Below are 25,232 nucleotides of genomic sequence, written 5' to 3' on the forward strand. Positions count from 1 at the left end.
TTGTCGGGCACTCTCAGGAGAGGAATAATCGGTGACACTGGGCGTGGCACTAGGTAACTCGAGGAGGTGGAAGACCACGAGTGTCGAGGAAGCTGCCCCGCTCTGGGCCCAGGCTAGCCTGAACACTTCTTCCTCCTGAAGGCTGCTGTGTTATACCTTGTGCTTGCTTTTGTTTTGTTGCATAGTTTTGCTTTATCCTTTTTGGTGATTCTTTGTAAGTGTTACACAAATAAAATTCTTTTCTGCTTCAAAAAAAAAAAAAATTACTCTCCTATAGCCATCTGGCCCGACCCTGTCACAATACTCATATCTGGCTCAGCGTCTTGAAAGATCAAGCCCATCATCATTTCTTCTATCTGTCCTCCTTTTACTTTGTGTTTAGCAACTTTCCAGTAGGAGACTTTACATACAGACATTCACAGTAGCATCCAGTGATAGCAGCAAATAGATTTGCTGCTGCAGGTTTTGTTAAAGAAGAACTCCTAGTTTGACCCATCCATTATTTTCTGTTACTGATTGTTTAAAAACATTCACTCCAGTGCATCACGTTTCTTATTCTCCCAGATTTTGCACAGTAGCTTCCCATTATATAACACATATAGTTCCTACAAACAAATTTTACATTGAAAACTAGTTAAGGTTGCTTAAGGGAAAAACCCTCCCACGCTAACCCTTCAAACCAAGGAAATGACATGTTAAGGGAACCATTTTCACCACATCATTACACCCACACATGACATTTACCATTCTGACAGATTCTGCAGCTCCACAAATAACTCCCTTCCGCTTCCCACACAACCCCCCCACCGCACACACACACTACACACAATACTTGCAAATCACTCACTAGAACACCATACCTTACTTCAGACTTTACACACCCACACATATAATAGATCTGGAACTTACCCAGTGGTCATATTTTAAGAGTACATACAAGTTGCTATTTCGGAGTTCAGAATTAAAGTGGCCTATTATCATAGGCAGAGCTGGTAGTGCTGCTTATAGTTAAGGTTGCCTGACACTTCGCATGATAAGATCCTGTTGTCAGTTTCTTATAACTTTGCTGGACTTTAACTATACGGGCAGACATTTTCCATGCTGCATATCTACCTCAAGCTCAGGTTTTTTGGAAATTTTTCACAAAAATGGTCCAGCAGTTCCTGAGAACAAATTTAGAGGGAAATATATTGTTTTGCCCATGTGGGGGGAAAAAAAAAAAAGTCTTACAGCCATTTCATTCAGAAGCTCTCGTGCCTCCATGTTTCGGAGCGAAGGCTTGAAATTTGGCAAGGGGTGGTCTTTGTGTCAGGGATGTGCCTTTTGCTGTTCTCATGAAAAACTACCTAAATTTGGTCAAATTCTAAACCTTTGAAAAATTGTCATTTGCACATGTTCAGTAGAGAATTGTTAGTTTGGAGGCTGAATTTTCTGAAGATTAATCTGCACTGATAATGTTCCAACCCAGGAAGGTAGGGGCAGAACAGTACTTTCCCTGCAGTTGCTTCTTCCGGCTCCTGGGAACCACTGTGGCACTGGGCACTGGAAAGGACAGCAGGAAGACTGTCTCCTTTGTGCTTTCAGTACTCCCGCTGCTTTTGCCCGGGCACGATAGAGTAAGAAACAGCTTGTCTTGAATATAGTGGGGACAAGAGCTGGGCAGAAGTATGGTGTGCGGAATAGATTGGGACATGGGGTCTGGAGATGGGGGGGACTAGGAGCTGGGAGATTGAATGCATCCTGTCCATTGGATGACGCAGGAGATCTATGGAAAAAATAGTATTAAAGACTAGTAGCATAAGGCATATGCACAAGGGAATGGCATTAAGGCTGCACAGGCAACCTTAATTCTGACATTTCCTAACTTGGAATGCTTGACTTTGCAACCTTAAGAGTCTGTTGCTTTAGCTTTTTGTATGTAAAAGTGTGTGTATTGTGAGTAGCATGGGGTTCTTCTGTATGTGGACAGGAGTTATTTGTGGAGCTGCAGAGCCTGTCAATGATTGCTCTGAGGTTTAGACATAAGCTCCCTGCTCTGATGTGACTGAGCTAGACCATCAGAGTGGAATCTGTGCTGATGCAGCCACCTACCCCGTACATTGCCAGAACCTTTTCTGTAGCCTCATGGGGTTGTCCAGTCACACACACCCTCTTCTTAGACCTAATAGCCCTCCATTACCCACCCATGTCTTCGATTGCCGCTCTGACTGCCTGCATTTTTAGTCCTCCCACAACTTATCTGCCCTATAATTCTGCATACAAAAGGGCCTAGGGGAGCCTCAATTTCCCCCCTCTATGCTCTCAACAAATCTCACTTTAGCTAGGGAAACTGGGCATGCAGTGAGACCCGCAGTGCTGGTGAGACAAGCCTCTACAAGGTCCTAAGAGTGGCTGGAGTTAGTTAGTTGGGGGTGCTGAAAACATGAGATTCACCCAAACTTCTCTAAAGAAGGGGTTTTGCAGGTTTATATCTCACCCAGGAACATTTTTAATGCTCACAATACCCTCAGAAATTCAAGGTCAGCTCAAGGAGCATTTCCCAGTTTTAGTTTATTTAAATGGTAAATGGGCTGAGCAACACAGAGGTAGTCAGTTCCCATCAAAGCCAAAAGCTTGATATGTCCTTCACTATGGAACCACTATAAGCAACTCCATAATTTAATAGTGAAGCTACAAGTGATTACTCTGGTATCGTTAATCAATTTATAAATAAAAGATCTGATCCACAGCTGGTATAAATCTGTGGGACTCCTTTGACTTCAGTGGAACAAGGCTGACTTACACCAGACGAGAAGGATCTGGTCTGCTGACTTCAGTAGAGCTATCCTGATATACACCTTCTGAGAATCTGGTTCAAAATATACAACTTAATATATAAATGCAGTTACAATAATCAGACTAGTTTGTTCTTCAACAGCCTGTTATGATTCCAACCTAGATTTTCTTATTTTTAAAGATATTGACGAATGCCTGACCCAAGGTATTTGTCCAGATGAACAATGCATTAATGGTCCTGGCTCTTACCACTGCGTTCCTTGCACAGATGGATTCAGAGGCTGGAATGGACAGTGCCATGGTATGTTCTGCAGTGTTTGTATCCCAAATATTGTTTCATTTGTGTTCTGAGAGACTGGTGTTAATGGAAATGTCCCAAAAAGGCCTCCTTTTGTTACTGAACTAGAAACTGAAGGTACGTAAGATTTCAAAATGATTTCTGGTTTTGGAGAGAGAGGGAGACAGACAAGGTTTCCTCACTATAGAGCAATGAAAATTAAATTTAGGATGTAAGTATCATGAGATGTGCAAGTGGAATTTTAGAAATATGAAAATACAGAATTTTAAAATGTAAGAGATTTTTAAACTAGTGATATGATAGAATGCCATTGTTAAGGTTAGTAAGCAAGTGGAAAAAATTGAGATTGCTATAATACTTAGATGTGAATGGCATCCTGTTGAAGAAAATTCAGATACTGCTTCACAAAGCACACTGACAACATCTCTTAATTATTAGTATTTCCACCAAATCATTCAGCACACTTATAGCAGTTTCACAGCCATTCAATAAGGATTATTTTTAGGTCAGGTTTTATGATAGATTTTTCACACTCCCTATTTCTCCCTATTATTGTTTTTTTCCCAGTTGTTTGCCTTCCTTTTTTCAAGGACATTGACGTCTGTTTCTGAAACTGGTAGCAAAGGGCAATCAGAGGTGTTGTGTAATAATTTTACAGTGCTACTTGTCTTCAGGAGCTGAGAGTACCGCCTGCTGGATTAATTGAAGCACGATTGCATTTCAGTTCTGAGGGAAGTGATTTGTGTGTGCGCGCATGCGTGCGTGCGTGCGTGCACCCATGGGTGTATGTACATATATGCATGCACACGCTGTACTTTGTGCAATGATTTGGGACTCTTTCTACAATACAAGATTTCCATTTATTATTTGGGAAGTACAAGGTTGCCTTTTTTATGTATATATTCCTTTTTTATATATAGTACAGTTGAATATACAGCTTCAACGGTGGTCTAGGAAGAGTGCATATTTTCTAACATTAGGCTTGATTTTTATACCGCCACAGAAATAGCTTTACAGAGATAACCCAGTTCAAAATACCAGTATTCTAGTGCAGTCCCAGAATTACATCACTTAAATTTTTCATTTTGCCAGCCAGATTATTAAAATTGCAAGCAGAGATGTTATATCACTGCATTACTCAGCCCAGAGTCACAAACTTAACTGCTTGCTCCAAGCAATAAATCTCTGTTTTGAATTACTGAAGTCATATATAATCTTTTATTAAAGGCATGCAAAGTACTTTTTCCTTTTCTCTTATTTCATGTAAAATTCTAAATCACATATAACCAAGGCAATTCATCCACACTTTTCGTGATATGATCAGTCTTCATTTTCTGCTTATCCTGGACTTGAATTCCATTCAAAATTATCCACATGAACTTTAGTAGGTTTAATGGGGACAGATTTTTCCTTCTTAACTCAACTCTGTAGCTTTATAATAAAGTTCCCTTTAAACAATGTGGCAAAAATCCATCCTACTCTATCTGTGAAGGTATTTATAGGCAAACTTGAGAGTCCCTTCTGCATTCAGCTCATTGGTCAGATTCTTGATGAACCTTCATACCAATTGCCATTCTGTAGTTTCCCTCTGCAAGTCAGTCTTCTGTAGTTCTTTTCCTATTCTTGTTCTCCATTCCTGCACTCCTTTTAATTGATCCCTTAGGAAACAAATTCCAACAATCCCAGTGCTCTTTAACAGTACAAATTATATCCTCCCCTGTTTTATGAAAGCTAAGCATATCATTTCAGTTTAAATTTAGGTAGATTTACATGTATACGACATTAGGAACTGTGTGGGATAGGGACATCAAAATCAAAAATTAACAGGCTGAAATTGAAAATCACATCTCAGTCCTCATCCTCAAAGGAAATCTGCACAACACCTTCAAAAGGCGAGCCTGGAAACTTACATTCATAACTCTGCAAGATACCAAAAATCATGGGCTTAATAAAGACACTGGATTTATGGCTCATTACAGCAATTGGTAACCCACTTATCCTCCTTTGTCCTATGATTGTAGAGGTGTTAGATGCCCACTTCACCTTGAATGGTCTCTTGCAGCGTGTGCTAATTGAAAATCTGTTCCATGTTGTATTTAGCTGTTACACTCTGGGTACCTTTCCCAGACGTGAAGGAGAGCTCTGTGAGTATGTATACACTGCAGTTAAAAACCTGCAATTGGCCCATGTCAGCTGATTCAGGCTTGTGGGGCTCAGACTAAGGGGCTGTTTAATTGTGGTGTAGACATTTGGGCTCGGGCTGGAGCCCTGGCTCTAGGACCCTGCGAGATGGGAGGGTTGCAGAGCTCTGGCTGCAGCCTCGCTCCCTAAGCTTGAGTCAGCTGGCACAGGTGAGCCACTGGTGTCTAATTGCAACATAGAGATACCTTGTGTAAACTTGAAAGCTTGTGTCTTTCACCAACAGAATTTGGTCCAATAAAAGATATTACCACACCCACCTTGTCTCATTGATACAAGGTCTGGGAATTGCTATAATCAGTCCTAGAACCTGGGTGGATTGATTTAAATAAATGCAATTTGAATCAATTGTTAATTTTAAAAAAACTTGATTCTAATCACCAATTTAAATCTTTTTGTTTCCATTTTTAAAAAAAATCTATTGTACATTGAAATCAAAATTGCTGTGATTACAATAAAAATCAGTAGTTTGTAAGTAAAGTTGAAGCAAGTTTCAGTACAGTGATTGAATAAATGATAGTAAAAGCATTGAGAAATTTTCACAAATACTGTGTCTTCATATGCCATCTGGATTTTGTCCATTGATTTTCCTGCTTTCTTTACATCAAATGAGTTTTCTAACTTAGAATAAATCAGTCCAGGCCTAGAAAATGTTCTCTCTACACTTTCTATAGTACAGGCTACTGAAGGAGAAAAGCTGGTTTATCACTGCTGTGAATTCTATATCTGCATAGCCAGCAATTCCCCCAGTACAGTTGTTCACTTTACTAATAATTTCCACAGCAAACTTATTTTTTTTAACGGTTCTCCTCATTCCCTGAAATGTTTTATGGTGGGCAGTGTTGATGGATGATTAGCAGATGCCCAAGTCACAGTGCCATCCCCATCATTTGTATTTAGACACTTAATTTTGTAATTTGGATTGAGAACATTGTGTGATATATAACAGAATGGAGTAAGTGCTTGCTCCCTCTGTTTCTGCGCTGCCTGTGAGTTAAATTTGTCTTTAGTTCTCTCTTTCTGCAGTGTTTTCTGGTGTTCTTTCAAAATTTCAACAGCATCAGCAATATAATATCTATCTCTAGCTGTCATTTTCCAGTTGAATTCAATATATTCATCATGTCTTCTACATTTCTTTTTAGTTGTATGATACAATTTTTTGCAATGATGTTGCTACCTATTGTGTCAAATATTTCTTCAAAAATTGTCATCGGGACAGGTTGGTTATTAACAAACAGTTGAAAATTTCAGCCACCCAATTCCACTCCACATTTTTGGGTAGAATAAGTTTTGACATTTTTCCTGAATGTTTCCCACAATAGCAGTGTGGGGGGGAGGGGTGCTAGTATTTGCAAGACACTGGCAACCGCTTGCATTTTTAACAGTGTTATCTATGCTTGCAAGGAGTAAGTTTGTAGAATACTGGAGTAAAAATGCCAGCACCTGGTGACACCTGATCTGCACTCAAGCTGCACCGGTGTAAGCAACAATGAGCAAATTAAGGGGGGGAAAAGATTAGTGTAGATAAGGATAGTGTGGGCATAGCTAACTCATGGTAAGAACTGTGCTTTAAAACTGTTTACCAGCCTAGGGTAGAATACAGTTCAGGGATCAAGAAATTTTAGATCCATGTGTTTTAACAAAAAAAGTGTTCTAATCTAAACTGGATTATGTTTTTTAAATATGATTTGGACAGACTTTGGCTGGTCCACAATGGCTGACCAAATCATGTCAGAACCCAATTTAATTGGATCCATGTTCACACAAAATTTAAATACCATTCTATTGAAAGTCCTTGTAGATGGAAAAGGAGTACTTGTGGCACCTTAGAGACTAACCAATTTATTTGAGCATAAGCTTTCATGAGCTACAGCTCACTTCATCGGATGCATACTGTGGAAAGTGTAGAAGATCTTTTTATATACACAAAGCATGAAAAAATACCTCCTCCCACCCCACTCTCCTGCTGGTAATAGCTTATCTAAAGTGATCACTCTCCTTACAACGTGTAACAATGTGATAGGAACTAACGCATATATATATTCGTGCTTTCTTCGTATTCACAGATATAGATGAATGTCAGTATGGCAATCTCTGTACAAATGGACATTGTGAAAACATCGAGGGATCTTTCAGATGTACTTGTAGCCAAGGTTATAAACTATCTGCAGCAGGGGACCAGTGTGAAGGTAGGAATGTGGCTAAAACTCAGAATAATTCATGAGTCTATAGCATTTTGCATCCAGTAGGATGAGTCTATAGCATTTTGCATCCAGTAGGATCCCAAATGCTTTACAAAATAACTATTAATGCAAAACAACAAAATGTACAACATAAGCCCTGCATAGTTAAAATTTAAACAAGTCAGAAAATTCAAGAGCTAAAGTTTCTGTGTTAACTTGGCCTTGTTGTGCATTCTGTATACTTTGTAACATATATTATAAAATGTTATGATATCAAAGGCCTGGTCTACACTGGGGAGGGGGGAACAATCTAAGTTACGCAACTTCCGCTACGTGAATAATACTTAGATCTACTTACTGTGGTGTCTTCACTGCGGTAAGTCTACGGCTGATGCTCTCCTGTTGACTCTGCCTGCACCTCTCGCCCTGGTGGAGTACTGGAGTCGACGGGAGAGTGCTCGGCGGTCGATTTATTGCATCTAGACTAGACGCAATAAATCGACCCCCGCGGATCAATCACTGCCTGTCGATCCAGCGGGTAATGTAGACAAGCCCTAAAAGTATCATTCTAACAGTCTAACAAATACAAATAAACTCATGTAGCTGTTTTAGGGACTTGCTGTGGAAGCAGGAAGTAACCTGAGGATCTGTCCCTCAATCATCTTTTTATGACACATTTATACAATATCTAAGACAATGGGACTTCTTGGTACAATTGTAAAAGGAATAATACTAATGATAATTTATTTCAGATTTCCTGCCAAACTTAAACAAATTTTAGGGGAAGATTGAGGGGCTTGGAGGAGTGGCTCAGGAGGCAAGACAGTCTGAGTTTAGAGGAAATATTTAGGCAAAGCTAGTCTACGTCCTCAGAACCCTTTATGGAAAAACACATTTATCAAGCTAGGCATACATGGAAAGTTGGCCCTTCCTGAAATGCACACCTCTAAAATAAGGACCTGATCCTGCAATGTAATGCATGTTTCTAGACACTAACCAGTCAATTAAGTCAATGGAGCTTCATAAATGTTAAAGCCAAAGGGACCATTATGTTTATCTTATCTGACCTCCTGTATAACACAGTCCAAAGAACCTCACCCCAGTAATTTCTGCATCAAGTCCATCACTTCTTTTTGAGCTATACCATATCTTTTAGAGGGGCATCCAGGCTTGAATCAAAGACTGTAAGTGATGGAGAATCCACCACATCGTTTCACAGTGGTCTATCCATGCACATCACATTGCTGTTGACAGATATGAAATGGTATCTTTGTTTAATCAAAACCAATTTTGATCCCCCGCCCCTAGGGTGGACCATAACCAGCTAACATCTTTTTAAAGAAGTTAAAGCCTGTCAATACTAGGTGCTAAAACATTTTTAAGCACCACCAAATTAAAACTTGTTAGCTAATGCAATTTTTAAAAAACACCTTTTTTTTCTAGTTTAGACAAGCATTAAAGACCACACTGCTCCAGTAATACATGGCTCCCTAACATCATTCTGGGGTAATGGTTTGGTACTGACTCATAGAAACATGTGCTACCTTCTGAATCAGCAATACCACTTCCTGCAGAGTCCTATCCAATTTGGAGTATCCTATCCAAATCCAAATGTTGACCTGGGCTGACCCCACTTAAGTTTGTGAGAACTGAAGAGATCATTCTAAGCACTGCGGAATTACAGTGGGTATAGTAGCAAAGAGAGACATTTGACTCATCATAGTTACAGGATTAATTCTAATATAGAGCAACTGTTTAAATAAGAAAATCTAATCTTTATGTAAAATTTGACAGAAAAACAGCCTGCCAGTGTTTGCCTGAAAATCGCACCCTGTTAGAAGGTGGTGATTCTGTTGGAAATTGTTTTGTGCGTTTTGCTGACTCAGTGGGCCAGCTGGCTCATTACCTCAGCTAGCTATGTGGGAGGTGAAAGAAGCCCTCAGGCAAAGCATGTGTGTGTTCATGAAGGACAAATGGGTATTGAGAGAACCCTAAATGCAGGAGAAGTCTTAGGCTGAGGTTTCATCTAATAGTATTTTGAACTTACTTATTTGTTAGTAACCCAAACCAAAAGAAGAGTGATTTTCTTTTGACTCTTCAGTTTTGTTTGAGTGGGATGTTGAATACCTTCTGCTTAAAAACAGGCATTTTCAGAAGCACGGCATTACTGTTTTCTTTTTTAGATATATATTTTCTTTTCATTCATAGATATCGATGAATGCCAGCAACATCATCTCTGCACAAATGGGAATTGCAGAAACACAGATGGGTCTTTCAGATGTATTTGTAGCCAAGGTTACACATTATCATCTATGGGAGACCAATGTGAAGGTAAGTATGTGACTTAAACTACTTATGGATTTTTTCAATGAGATCCTGAGTATTCTAACCATAGGCACAGCCACTTCTGAGGATGGAAAAGGAAGATAGATTTTTCTCCTCCTCTTCTCAATTCTTTACTATCCCATAGATGGTCTCTATCTATACCACCCCATATCTCATGTATTCTTACACACACAGTTCCTGTCACCTGCACCTATGGCTCCATGAGGAAGGCGAGGAGAATAATTTGATTGTTTCTTTTGAATAAGGAAATCTCCTCCTTGCTCAAATTCTAAAACAGAGGGCTGTATTCATCCCTGGTTACAAATGCTTCTGCCATCATGGAAAGTCCACCTACGTGGCTGTCTGGGTTACAGCTGCTTCTGTGGCTGGTTTGGGGGCCTGCAGCCAACCACCACAACCCCAAACAGAAGCACTGGCAGGGTGGCCTGGCTTAGCTCCTGTGGAGTCCTGTGTAAACGTTACCTGCCCTTCCCCAGAGGTAAATCCTTCTGGAGCTTAGCAGCCTGCTCTGTCTCAGAAGTGCAATTTGCACAACAATTGTACAAAACAGAATAAATAAAAAATACATAGCAAAATGCAAGAAGATATGCTGTGCTGTAGGAAATGCTCTTCCTATCTTTTGGTGATATCCCAAATAAGATTTCGGTCCTGATATTAGCAAACTAATTCAATAATTAATTCAGATATATTCTCTGTCCTTGCTTATTCTCATTGCTTTCTGACATTCTTATATGAGCTTCATCTCAAGAAAACCTTCAGTCCAAAGGGGCTCTCTCCAGGCTTCAAGAACAGTTGTTCTGGGTTATCTTAGAGAAAAGCCCTCAGATGGTTGCACTTTGACATAGGCACAGACACAAGGAGGGCCAGAGTCTTCGCAGTGCTTCTTCACATACAACTCCTAGATCTTTAAGTCTCATGTATAGAACAAGATTGCACATGAAGGAGCTTTGGGAAATTCTGTTCAGGGGCTAGAATCAAATAAGACATGCAGAGAAAAAGGAAGATACCATCTCCACAGTGATTCAGTACCTCTGTTGGTGGGGGAAGAGTAGCGCAGGTAGGTAGTCACAGGATCTTCCCTTCACAAACGAGGATGCCAGCTTCTCTTGCAATTCATAGAATCCAATGTTTTAAGAAATCAAAGAAAAAAATCTCTATTTCTTTGGGCTCTTGCATTCTGATCATAGGAACTATGAACAGTTACAATAGAAGAAGGTTTCAGAGTGGTAGCCGTGTTAGTCTGTATAGGCAAAAACAACGAGGCGTCCTTGTGGCACCTTAGAGACTAACAAATTTATTTGAGCATAAGCTTTCATGGGCTAGAACAAGCTTATACCCAAATAAAATGGTTAGTCTCCAATAGAAGAAGGGAGGTTTGGGTAGTATGTTAGGATTAATAAATTTTCACTTAGAATGAATTTGGCAGAAACCATTATCTTTTTGTGGGGTTTGGCATTTATTCAGGACAAAGGAGTCAATTTTTTCACTTGCTCTCGGTCAAAGTAAATTACCATTTAAATAAACCAACATTTTTTTCAGTTGAAAATATGATATAAATATAAAACACATTCATGTGAAATCAAATATGTTTATCAAGAATTCGCATAACGTCATCAGCATTAAGTGCAATTTTATCTGAAATAAGAACTTTCACATATGCAAGAAAGCTCTTTAAAAAAAAAAAAAGATTAAATCCCAGTGATATCTTGGCCTGAGTGCACATTCAGCCAAACTGTTCAAAGATCAGTTCAGAAAGAGCCTTATGTTCTTTTGTTGGGTTCATGTCCAAATGGAAAAGGCAGCATCATTTTGGTCTGCTATAAAGTCATGCATAAAAGGTCAGAATAATAAAAAAACCATCACATAAAACTCTTTATTTTCTGTATCAACGAAAATCCTATCTGCCTGTAGCCTATAAACTGTTTTTTTTCTATTTTATTTTCTTTTACTTTCTGTTTTTCCTGAAAACTAGTGAGGCACAATCACAAAACATTAAATGGCTTCCTTTGCAGTAGTGGAATAAGGTGTTTATATAGTATCCATGTAATGTAAGCATTTTTGCTATAATCACTTCTTTATATATTCCTATAACAAAATAGCTGATTTATTGCTTCCTCTCATTTATCAGTGTATCATTTCAGCTGCTACCATCATATTAATTTCACAGTGGTTGAGGCCCTGATTCTCAGTTGAGACTGTATCCCAAAGCCTATATGGGATTTGGATCAGTCCACTAGTGTAAATCGATATAGCTGTATTGACTTCAGTGGAGCCATGTTTAATTATATTTGCAGACAATGTGGACCAGAGTGTGAATTCTTAATATCATTACCAGTTTATAAAAGTTTGCATGGTGGCCCAGTAGTGTCCAAAACACACAGGTTCAGAAAGTACCAAAGCATGAATGCAACTCAATTTACAAAAGGTAACCAGGCAACATAGTTCATACAATTTATGCAGTAAGTATAAAATCCTACATGTCCATGTGGAACAGATTACATAATCTGGGCAGTGTTCAGTTATAAAAACTGTTTTGAGTGAGACTTCAGCATCCTATTGAATGACAGTAAATTAGTTTGTATTGTTTGCATGTCATGGAACTAATGTTGCAGAAGCATCATAGTGTTTGTGTTGTATGTACATCAGAATCTGTATTTGCATCACCGTGGAGTTTGTGTTTTCTAAATGTGCAGCTGTTTTAGGTTTCTAAGCCATTGTAGTTGCTTGTAGTACAATAGTCCCACAGTTCCCATGGAAATGGGGGCGAATTTTGTAGAATTGTCTCTTGAGTATAGAGGGAGGGAGTTGTCTCAGTCAGCTTTACAATCAACATTGTGTGGGCATTCTTGTTAAGAATGTACAAATTCAAACTTTAACTGAAGAGAAATATTAGGGGGAAAATCTGAGCTGTGAATGTGTAGACAGGGAAATTAGACACACGCTACATTTAAAAATTGTTATTTTTATTTAAATGTAGTAAATATAAGCTGTTACCTCAAGTTGACATACCAGTATTAAATATGTCACTTTTAAGAGTTTATTCAGTTTTGAAATTGTCTAATTTTTGGCAATGGTTTGATTTCAGACATTAATGAATGCCTTCAAGACAGTGATATTTGTCTTAGAGGAAACTGCATGAATACTGAAGGTTCTTATGAGTGCACTTGTTCAGATGGTTTCCAGCAGATGGCCAACAGAGGATGTCAAGGTATAGTCTAATTCGGTTAGGGATATCTGAAGAATGTTTTAAATTATAGTATAAAAGAGAATCCCAAATCAACAGGATTACAAGCACCTTCTTACCCTTCTCTTCTTGCCATAAACAATCATCTGCTGTGCCACAGGCAGGCTTCTCTATACATTGAGAAACTGTTCCAACAGGCATAGTCTCAGCCTTCCTATCATGAGGTAGGAATTCTTCATAAACTAATATAAGGTTAGAGTTGTTATGTCTTCCCAAGTCTTGAGAGAGATTTATTTTGATAGCACAGGTTGTGCTGAAAAATACAACAAATCATTTTATACCATTTTTATCAATGCTGTAGATCTGGTAAGTACACTATTTAAAAAATACAACCAGAAAATAAATGAAAAATAAGACTACACAATTAGGTATATTTATTTTGTATCTTGCTATAATTAATAGTTCCACTTGACAGAGACAATAAATATTCACAGGCAAAACAATTATTAGCCAGCGATTAAGGCTGAAAGGATTTATCCCTTCAGATAAAATACTATTGAATTTTTTTTCTCAAAGAACATAAATGTTTGAAAGTCTTGATAGCCGAAGATGAAGTGCCATTTAGCGAAAACACTCCAAAACATTTGAAAGCATGCAAATACATGGTTAAGATAAAAAAACCTTAATTCTGCCCCCATAACACTATTAACCTTCCATTTTCTTTGGAAGCATTTATTTTGGTTTCCAAGATTTTTTCTAACAGCTTTAAGACATCCCTATCCTATAACTAGGGACAGCTTACTTTCCAAAGATATTGTACCTTACCTACTCTTTTTACTCCGTGCATCTGATGAAGTGGGTTATAGCCCACGAAAGCTTATGCCCAAATACATTTGTTAGTCTCTAAGATGCCACAAGGACTCCTCGTTGTTTGTGCTATATATATAATTAAGCATAGGTATTGCTGGTGTCCATGGACTGTAAAGGTGGCTATAAAGGTGGCCAGAGTCTACGCAAAACTGTATAGTTACGACTGACTGTAGCCATGTTGGTCACAGGATATTAGAATGACAAGGTGGGTGAGGTAATATCATTTGTTGAACCAACTTCTGTTGCGGAGAGAGACCAACTTTGGAGCTACAAAGAGCTCTTCTTCAGGTCTGGGAAAAGGAACTCCCAGCATCACAGCAAAATGCAAGGTGTAATAGATTGTTGAGCAAAAGTAGCTAGCACATATTTAAGGAACCATTCAAGGAAGGGTGGCCTGTTAACACCTCTGCAGTCCTAGGACCTAAAAAAAGGGTTAGTGTTGGGTTACAGATTGTTGCAATAAGCCATAAATCCAGTGTCTGTTCAGTCCATGTTTTTTAATGTCTAGCAGAGTAATGAATTTAAACTCCCACTGTGCACACATTTCACAAAGCAATCAATCTTTATCTAATCTATCACACTCCTCATCCTCAAAGGAAACCTGCACAATACTTTCAAAAGACACCCGCCTCTCGTTAGTTAAGAGTAAGGATCTATATTTTTTGTGGTTACTGATCAGAAGAACCTTTCTGATGGATGGGTCAGGTTGTTTCAGAGTTTGTGGTTGACCTTAAGGTGGGGCTTATTTGGGTGACTTACCTGAATGTTTTTGAGTGTTTTATAAAGCAAAATCTAAAAGTACAATTATAGTCTGAAAAGTGACTATGTATAAATGGCACCACCTTAATCAACAGACCTGATCCTTGTATGTATTCAACCATCTGCTTACTTTGCTAACTAAAATATGTATTACTTCTTTTTACCTCTAGTTATGCTCCACAGCCAGTGAGACTCCAGAACAGGGGTTCTCAACCTATGTACATTGTGGGCCGCATATACAGCTTTCTATGTGTTCTGTGGGTTCACTCACACAAGAATATTTATACTACCTGTATGGCCCTGAGGATATCACATGGGCCACAGATGTGTGCTGATTGGGCTGCAGTCAGCCCGTGGGCTGTGGGTTGAGAAACACTGCTCCAGAACATTGAGTTGATTTCTATTCTGGCTCATGCATCATCAACAGAATTACTAACTAAGTTCAAGCTGCAGAAATTTTTATCTTTGATGATGCTTGATCCAGAAAGAACAAAGAGTTGATTTTCTAATTCCAGGTTGAGTTTGCAGGGTAGGCAGGCAGAAAAAATATCTTTACTTGTAAAAACTGAGCAGTACTTGACTGCTCCGTATGCACTGACATCTTGAGAACATGCCCAAATTCTAAAGATGCTTTTTGGCTGCAGTGTGTAGAAAATCAGCTTATTGGAAACAAAATGTAATCTTCCAAACTCTGCTGTCAAGACCTTGTACTAAAATCTCGGCTGCGTTCTGGCCTTTTGTGCCACTTGAGCAGCACAGAGGGTCCAGAAAGCAATCAGAGTGGGCCATCTGAGAATTCTCCTTCTGACACAAGGGAGTTGTCAGCTAGTGCAGAGCTGATGTAGCTAGCCCCTGCACCACTCCCCATCCTCCTCTTAGCCGCATTGTAGGGAGTCAAGTGAAGGGAGCATTGCTAGACCAGAATGTACTCTCTGGCTGTGCTTAGCTGACATATTGGCCCTTAGAATCTGCTTAGCTGGTGGAAGTTAGTTCCATACGCTGCTCTAACCTGTGCTTGGGGTCAGGGTGGTGTAATTACTGGCTTCCTGGCACCCCCTCCCTCTCTGCCAAACTTCTGTTCAGCACCACAGAAAATCTGGCCCTTCACTCTAGTAAACATACTTTTACTGATTTAGCACTTTCACCCATGGCTGAAAACAGATCATGTATGACAAGTGGAGCACACTTCTGCTAACAGGTATCAGCATTCCTCACATACATTTTGGCAGTTTAACTGACCGTCATTAACCAATGTAAATAGGTTGTGGCAATATGCCAAACACTAATGCATGTTGGAATCCGCTTCACAAGTAATATTAGAGAGGGAAGTTTAAAACATTTTACAACTCTGCTCTGTGTTTTCCAGATATCGATGAATGTGAAGGATCTGAACTTTGTTTGCCACATGGGGAATGCCTAAATACAGATGGTTCTTTCCACTGCATTTGTGAACAAGGCTTTTCAGTTTCTACAGATGGCCAAACATGTGAAGGTGAGATGAGTAGTGATACCATAGTGAATTTCACCCTGTAGCCATATGCCACAGTAAGGATTTAATGTAGTTTAAGAGCTTATGTTGCTAAAAACTTTTCAAACAACATAAAAGTTGTCTTCTTCCTCATTTGAAGCACCTAAAGCTGTGTTAAATTTTTTAAAGAGAATCTAGAGAACTAAATATTAAATGCTTTGCTAATGCAATATTGAATGTGCATAGTTCGTCACAAGAAGTTAAGAAATGCAAAAATTAAAGGCCAGATTCTTACTCATTTAAGTGATCCCATTGATTGTATGGAACTAGTTGGGTAAATAAGGTGGTCACAATTTGGCTGTAAGATTCCAAAAGCAACATTAATATAGCAACCTTGCACATAAAGTATATGGTGTTTTATATTCTTGTTTTTCTGGAAAACATGTAGCTTAATATTACTGTTCATGTCATAAAATGTATAGTATGAAACGTACAGAACAAGCAGCAAGACTGAGTGAAGGTTAGAAACTTAACTTCTGCTTTTCTTGTCTTTTGGTGACTAACTGTGCAACCTTAATGCTTTATAATGTTTAATAAATTAAACTGCAATGTGTGGGGGATTTAATTGCAAATGGAAGGAGAGAGAGAGAGAATGGAATAAAGAAATGGGAAAAGGTGAGGGAGAAGCAAAAAGACACACAGCTGTAAAGTGAAAAAACTATTCATAGCTGGAAAAAATTTTCTTTATTTTAAAATCCCCTTGAGGGGGTGGAAGGAGGGAATTGGTCACAAAATTCACATAAATTAGAGGGGGTATTCAGACTCCTGGCAAGTTTTAAGTGTGACCATTATTGCTACAAAGTTTAGGCACCTTTAATTTAGGGCTTCTCAAATATTTTAGCAGTAAAACCTTAACTTAATTTTTTAATGTTCTGATGGCTCTATTTGAAACATTAAAACCCTGTTTGTAATATGTTTAAAAATACAGACATGAAGGAAATATTCCTGCAGTAGAAATAAATCAAACTGGCAATCATGGTTAATTTCTTTTTGCATGAGGCTATTTTAAAATTCTGTCTTAGTGTTTTAGACATTTTTAAATTTTTTGTCAGAGCTACAAATAAATAGCTCTTCAAATTAGAATTTTCAATTTTAAACCAAACTCATACATTCCCCCTCTTTTTCTCCCTCCCCCTTTTCACATGCACGCACACACACACACATATATAGATCTTTTTCAAAAATGGTAGTAAAAACAGTTCCAGTAATAACAATGGTGAGAAACCTCAACCACAGGCATGGAAAGTTTGCAGATGAGGTGCACTTGGGGTTTTTGTTTGGCTCCAACATAAGAAAGTGTCCTGTTGCTGATTGAAAGCACACACTTGCCAGTAGTGCTGCTCTACCGACCTTTGGGTAAATTTTAAAAAAGAGATTTATGATCCGTAATACACAGAAAACACATAATTTTTGCCATCAACAAAGTAAGAAGTAAAAGTTCCACTAACCAGATTAAGAATGGTCATTCATAGAGATACATGGACTATTCAATCCAGAAATATTGTGAAATATATATCAACGATTCAAGAGGAATAAAACCAAAATTAAACAATGGAAACAAACACACACAAAAAAACCAGCAGGCATCTTGAGAAGCAATTCTAGAGAATTCATGAATAGCAGAAATACTGGATAGAGTTATAAGCAGCTTTGTGTTGGAAATTAGGGGAGATGGACTTCAGACACCCAACCAGCTTCTCCACTCCAAATGTTAGTTTGTTGGAGGCCAATTAACCCATGTAAATTTATTTACATATGGTGCCACCTCTATAAACCTCACCCCATCAGTCTACTCAGGGCTGGTACAAAGACCTTCTCTGCAATGGAGAGGGCATGTGGAGACGTCCTGCGTGGTTACTGTATTCATTCCCCCCACCTTGTGAAAGATATATCGGGAGGAAAATTGAAGTAATTTTTGTCTAGCATATACCTGCTGTAGTAATAACTAATAAAGCCAAACATGCTGTTGGCAATGGGACATTGCTGTACTACCATGAAGAGATTGGAGTCAAATATTTAGAACTGATATGGCATCAACCATCTTGTCAGTGCTCAGTAATTAATAGTAGCATGAACTGAAAGAGCCATTTTTTTTTTGTGCCATTAGAATAGCCTTGTCAGGTAGAGAAGAGACAGTGCATCTGAAGAGTTCTGGCAGTGGGATGCATTTTTATGATCTCAAACAATGAAAATACTTCAAAGTTGTCCCAGAATCCAGACTGCTAAAATTATTCATGTAAAATTGTGCAGGATATATAGACTCCATCCAGTATTTAGCAGGGAAAGGGTTAAATGTCTTCAGTTTCTGAACAAGAATACTATAGTAGGTGTCTTCCTCACCATAGAGTGTAAGGAAGAAGTCAGAAAGGTTTAAACTAAACACTCTATATAACAAGAACAAAACAAAACTCTATGTTAAAGGAACATTATCAAGGTTGCAAAGTCAGACACTCAAAAAGTTAGGAAATGCCAGAATTAAACAGCAACCTCAACTAAACAAAAGCAGTAACTGCTAGTTTTAGGGGTCCCACAAAACAGTGAGGAAGTCTGGCTGGGTCTGTGCCAGTTAATTAACCAGCACTATTCCCAGAGATGTGGTGGCATCATTGATGATGATGGTTATGTGTACAAAGTTAATCTTAATTACAAACAAAAAGCCAGATTTTTAACCAAATAGAAAAGGATTAAATCAGAAGAATATTTATATGCAGGCATCTAAATATATTTATAAACAATGGAGAGTAAAATAAAAAGTGTAAAACCCATTAACTGTGCTTCACAGGTAACTGGTGGTGTATATGGGATGCAGATCAGGCAGTATATTCAACACTAGGAAATGTACTTTAATAACTTGACTAAACACGGCTGTTTATAGTCTCCTGAAGCAGTAATAATCCTTTTAAGTTATAATTGGCTACTGTATGCAATCGTTTTAATTTTAAAAAATAATAAAAATATAAAGATCTAAAGCTGAAAAAAGCTTTCAAGCAGACACCAATCACTTCAGTCCTGGTTTTTGTATGTCCATAATTTTCAGAATTCAGTTTAACATAAAATTTAAAAAAAAGAACAGAAACAAAAAGAACTTATAACATTCCAGGTGCTGTGAGAGGATGTGGCTTCCAGCTGCGGAAGCTACTGTTCTGCACACTAGTTGCCTTTATGAATTTTATTTCTAGATAAGTGAATGAGAATAGCTGTTTATATCATCAGAGTAGAGACTAAGGACATTTTGCTGGATTTAGCTGCCTTTAGTAACCTGGAAAGAAGATTTTCCATCTCTCTGGGTTGTTTTCTTACAAGTTCAGATGTTTTCTGAAAAGTTAAAAACAACGTAAGATGATTAAGGAGCTTGTGTGGTTTAATCCTGGTCTTGAGTCTTTATGGCTACTGGCCAAAGTAAGCTGCACAGCTGTGTAGACTCTACCGTCTTCGAAGGAGTAAATCAAACCTTTGTAGTAGCTGTGGTATTCCATCACTGCCCCCTTCCCAGGAGCTGAATCTGATGATCAGGCTTGACAGAGTTACCTAATAAGGAAACTCTTGGAAGTAACACTGGGGGACTCATTAGCTTTCCATTGAGCTTGTTGAGATTCTTGCAAAGGTTCTTCCCTAGCTAACTGTCAGCCAGCTTTGGCAGCAATAAGTCATGGCAGCATTCTCGGTGCTAAGCAACAGCCCTGCCCTGATACCCAAGCCTCTACTCTGGTCCTGGCGACACTCAATTCTGTCCCCAGCTCCACCCCCAGTGCCTCTTCTGGGAGCCCCCCCAGCATCTCCCCTCTCTGTGCCAAGAACCAGCTCACACATAGTAGCTCCCAACACGTCTAAGTGCTACCATAACATGTCTGTATCTTTCAGCCCACCGGAGCTCCCCATTCTTTCTGCTTCTTCCCTACTCCACTTCGTAGCTGTCATACCTCTGAGCTGTCAGGGCACTTCTGTGAAGAATAGATCTTTCTAAAACAAAAAAATGGAAATTCATACACAAAAACACTATATTGTGTATCAGTTAAGGCTATTGTACACACAAAATACCTACCATAAACCTCAACATTGGGGAAATGAGAAGTTAAGTGATGAAAAATACATAATTTCTATCCCTCCATCCAGACACCTTACTACTTTGCATAGCCATTGTTCACCACAGACCACACATCACAACCTTAACTGTGCCCTTGCTGGGAAGAGAAGGAGGTTTTGGGAAGGAGGAGCAGGAACTCTGGCACTCCTCTGGAGCCATGGTATGGTCCACTAAATGTGCAAGTGAATTCCTCCAATGTAGTGTGCAGAGGCCATCGTCACAGGCATGCTAGACCCCCAACTTAAATATTCTACAGTGAAGTCGGAAACTCCATCCTTGACCTGTCAAAAGTAAACCCAAAATAAATTCATGGCACTTTCCAAAATGGGCCACCTTTTGGTGAACGCTTAATAGTTTCCTAGCAAGCTTCAACAGCCCTCTCACATGTCCTGAAGTAGACAGATTGGGTTCCTAGCCGTAATGTATCCACCCTGACCCTGAGGCTAAAGCAGTGACCCAGAACTTGAATGGAAAATAGAGAAACCTCTTCCTTAAGCCGGAGGTGCAAATCACCATCACCACATGGAATAGCCACCCAGCAATACTTCACGTGGCCATCTAAACACTGTATTCAAAATCCTAGTTATTCTGACTTCCCCCTCATCATTACTATTATTGTTATTTATTAGGAGTATTATGGAAGTACCTAAAGGTCTCAGCCAATATTGGGGCCTTTTGTGCTAAGCACTATACTGTACAAGCATGTAGAAGGAAACAGTCCCCGCCCTGGAAAACTTACAATCTGAATAGAATTCAGTGCAATTTAGGCAGATACCTAAAGTTAATCACATCTTTAGGTGCTTTCCTGAAAGCAATGTTTCCCTTAATTTGGATTCAAGTGCTTTGCTGAATAGGTATAGACTTAAGTACATACTTAAATGTTTTGCTGATTTGAGGCATTCCTTTTAAGATCCTAGTTATTCAGGCCTCAGTCCTGTACTCATTATTCAGGTAAAACTCTTACTGATTTCAGATCAGTAGGAGTTTTGATTAAGAAATGCAGAACTGGCATTAGATTTTGAAATATATCATAATCACAAAGCTACATTTTAATTGTACAGACATATGCTATCTTAGTATGTTCCCCCACTTTTGTCTCCATGTAGCAAGATGTTTGCCCATTACAAGTCACATACTTTACAGGGTGATTAAAGCAACAAATGCCCTTTCCGGCTGTAAAACAGGAGGCCTTTGAGTGAGCTGTCTAGACAAGGAAAAATATTTGGTGCTTGGACCCTCTCTGTAGGTTCCCAGTCACTCACTGTATGAGTCAGTCGTGTTCAGACTGTGTACTTTTAAAAACAAAATCATCCTCTGTGGATGTATTATATATTTAATTAGGACACTTGTTGCAATGATGGATTTTGTTTCTGCTGCTTTTCAGTCAATGACCTCACTTTACCTTTTGAGAACAGACTTATATGATCCTTTCCCATCTGTTTTCTTTAATATATAGCTATTACGAGAAAAGGATACTGTAATTTATATAATTTTAAATTCCTAGTTCTTGTCTTCTCTGTGTAGACTTTTAATAGAATAACTGTGTTCTGTGGCTCAGGAATCCCTGTTATTAAATTGTAATTGGCCACTGGAAATATATGCAATGCATTGCTTTGTATTGTCTTATACACTTGGCTCTCAATCCTATATTCCTTACTCAGACGGAATTCTCATTTGATCTGAATGGAAGTTTTGTCTGAATAAAGAGTGCAGGATCATAACCGTTCTCTGTGTCCACATGTACAAAACTCTGCAAACCACAATATAAGGTTAATGAATAAAATAAGATCTTATTCTGAGTAGCAAGAGGAGACAGTCAGAAAAGTGCATCCATAAGTGCAGGTATCCTGGGTCTCTCATAGTACACTTGCTTTTGCTTTTTAATAATAATTGTCCTATAGTTGTGGTGATTGGTTAGGAGATGGAAGTATTTGGAATCCAAGACAAGTTTTTGACCTCTCAGCCTTGATAATGTTTCTTTAACACTATAATACAGATACACGTATTGGCTACTCTTACTGCTCTGTTAATTTTACTGATTTTTTTTGTGATGTTGAACAGTTCAATAACCAATTATTTGACAGCCCATTCCCATTATCACATTCAGTTCCTGTGAGATAAATGTATTAATGATTGTATTCTTCACCAAAGACAAATAACCATTTTCAAGATTAATTACTGCAGTATTTTTCCTTGATCTGTTTAATAAATCAAGATAAAAAGAATTATATTAAAAGAACATGTATTGGCAAAAATCAATCATCTATTTACTAACCACTGATAAAAGTTTTATCATTGCATGTTTCCAAGTAATATTACCTTTAATAGTAAAATATTCTTGTGGCAATCCAAGCTACAAGTGAAAAAAATTATACCAAATACAATAATAAATATAACAAGAAAAATATTTCTAAATTTCTGTGCAATGTTGGAAATTTTACATTAACATAAGTATATATTTTACACATTTTTACATAAGTTTTATATACATTAATAGAGAGGATAATTAAACAGAACAGCTTAGGAGAGAAAGTGATGAATTCTCCACCACTTGGAGTCTTTAAAACAAGATTAGGTGTCTTTCTAAAAGATATGTTCTAGTTCCACCACAATGTATTGGGCTTGATGGAGGAATCACTGGGTGAAGTTCTATGACCTGTGTTATACAGGAGGTCAGACTAGATGATCAGAGTAATCCCTTCTGGCCTTAGAAGTATATGAGGGAGACTCTTCCCCCCTGGTCCAGTCCCTTTATGCTGTGTAAAGAGGACAGAACAGCATAGAGAGGCTCTGAAGGCCCTAGTTCCAGCTGAGGGAAAATTCCTTTAGAACACCATCTGAGGCAGACAACCAAAGGCTGTTCTCCAAGTACTCCTTCACAAGACTCTGCATGGGGACAGGAGTGGGGCTATGAGTGGGATGGGTGTGTTGGCTAGAACCATAGCCTGTAGCACTGCAGAGATTCTGGGTAGTGCTGCTGCGGTAGGCAGGCAGTGAAAACATAGGCGCCAACTCCATGGGTGCTGCGGGGCTGGAGCACCCATGGGGAAGAATTAGCAGGTGCTCCACACCCACCAGCAGCCAAGCTCTCCCCACCCCCAACCTCTCCTCCTCCCTCGAGCATAGCGTCCCTGCTCCTCCCCCTCTCAGCACTTCCTACCCGACACCTAACAGCTGTTTGGCGGCGCTTAGGACTTTCAGGGAGGGAGAGGGAGGAGTGGGGACGTGGTGCACTCTGGGGAGGAGGCAGTAAAGAGGTGGGGCAGGGGTGGGGACTTGGGGGAAGGGGGTGGAATTGGGGCAGGCAGGGGCGGGGCCAGGGGTGGGGGGATCAAGCACCCACGGGGCAGAGGGGAAGTCTGGGCCTATGAGTGAAAGGCTACCAAAATTTAGGCAGCCATTGAGGGGCAGTGACCAAGTGATTCAGAGACCTTAGATTTCCTTGACCCCTTTCAATTGGACTTTAGATCTGGGTATTTTTAAGAGAAGTCATTGATATCATTGCTCAATGACCTCTTTCAGGAGATGAACAAGGCATGTCTTTCCTGATTCTTTTAGGCATTTGGTATTGTAAATGATGAGGTGTTGTTGACACAGCTCCAAACACTGGGAGAGGTAGACAGAGCTGCACTTGAATGTCTCCATTCTTTCCTTTCTGAGAAATACCAAAGAGTAGCATTGTGGAAATGCTCATCTGTCCGCAGGGTTGTCTTATATGGTGTAGTTCAAAGTTCTGTTCTGTCAACTTTCCAGCCGAATGAATATGTAAAGCCTTTAGTAGAGATGGCAAGAATGAGTATAGGTGCCATCAGTATGAGGTTGGTTGGGAATGAGATGTTGAATCTCCATTCCCAGGGTTTTTTTTCTTGGAATCCTTCTGTAATTTACTTTTTCTCAGTTTCTGTATGCTTTAATGTGCACAACTAATTTCACATACAGCTACAGCCTAAACTTGGTGCATTTTATAAAGTAAAAAGAATCACTTGGTTCACCACTGAAATGCAGCCACCTCAGCAGCAGAACACTGAAGGTGTTCCACAGTGGACAGCATCACTACTCAACATTTACAATAGCTTTTAGAAATGGAATGCAGAAATAACTTCTCCATTTGAAATTGCAGGGGTGATTTAAGATGGCAAAATGTAATAACCCAAACTGGGATTTAGCCAGGATACTGGGGTTAACATTCTTACTCCTGAAAAACATGCCATGAGATTTTTAATGACCACAAGTGGTCAGGACTTCGGTTTTAGGTCTTATTTTGAATGGAGATTAAAATAATATATTCACAGTATTCATAATACACTTATAACAACAGACTGCTCTCTGCCACAAGCAGACTCTTTATAGGCTGACGTGGCAATTGAGTCAGTCAGAAGAGCAGACTTACTCAGCACAGTACTCTAGGATGCTTACTAGGGCGGGCAACAAACCAGAAATAGGAGCTACACACTAAGACCTCAATTCTGAAAATACTTCTGCACCTTAAAAACTTGACAGACCTGAGTAAGGGCTGTTCATGTGTATAAATCTACAGAATTAGTGCCTAAAGGCCCGATCTGCAAATCCTTGCTACTGGCACTTGTGCAGAAGCCCAACATAAGGTCTGTGCTACTCTGTAAGTCCCACTTATGCGCTGAAAAGCATATGCTTATGTTCCATTGATTTCAATGGGACTTAAATACATTTATGTGCGTTGCTGAATTGGGGCCTCCGTGTGTTGGCTTTCTCCACAGGCGTGAACTTTACCAATATTGTTTACTATTTAACACTAAAATGATGGACACCATAGAAAACACTAAAAGAGAGAGCTCCATTTACAAGAATTGTATTATTTACGGTGATTTTTGTTGGATCAAGCTCTAATATTGTGGAGAGGGAGATGGCTAGAATTTGCCAGGCTTGCGTAAAATTAAATTTAGGAAGTTGTTGTTTCAGTGTTTGTCTATCTGCATGCAGCTGTTATAGTAGAGTAAATCTGAAGCATGTATGTACATCACTATTAT

The 25,232-nt window shown here is 39.0% G+C and overlaps 1 protein-coding gene across 8 annotated transcripts in view; it reads left to right on the plus strand.

Annotated features, from left to right (window-relative positions):
* LTBP1 (latent transforming growth factor beta binding protein 1) overlaps positions 1-25,232 on the plus strand; it is a 379,724-nt gene that overhangs the window by 275,430 nt on the left and 79,062 nt on the right. For 6 of the 8 annotated variants that reach the window (XM_048843595.2, XM_048843598.2, XM_048843600.2 and 3 more), the window contains 5 exons: positions 2,957-3,076; positions 7,339-7,461; positions 9,664-9,786; positions 12,887-13,009; positions 15,981-16,106. In XM_048843595.2, the coding sequence (XP_048699552.1) occupies positions 2,957-3,076; positions 7,339-7,461; positions 9,664-9,786; positions 12,887-13,009; positions 15,981-16,106 (615 nt within the window). The remainder of the gene's footprint in view (positions 1-2,956; positions 3,077-7,338; positions 7,462-9,663; positions 9,787-12,886; positions 13,010-15,980; positions 16,107-25,232) is intronic. The other 2 variants (XM_075127005.1, XM_048843599.2) reach the window with 2 other exon arrangements.

Source organism: Caretta caretta, chromosome 3, assembly GCF_965140235.1.
Source record: "Caretta caretta isolate rCarCar2 chromosome 3, rCarCar1.hap1, whole genome shotgun sequence".
In the NCBI taxonomy this organism is placed as follows: Eukaryota; Metazoa; Chordata; order Testudines; family Cheloniidae; genus Caretta; species Caretta caretta.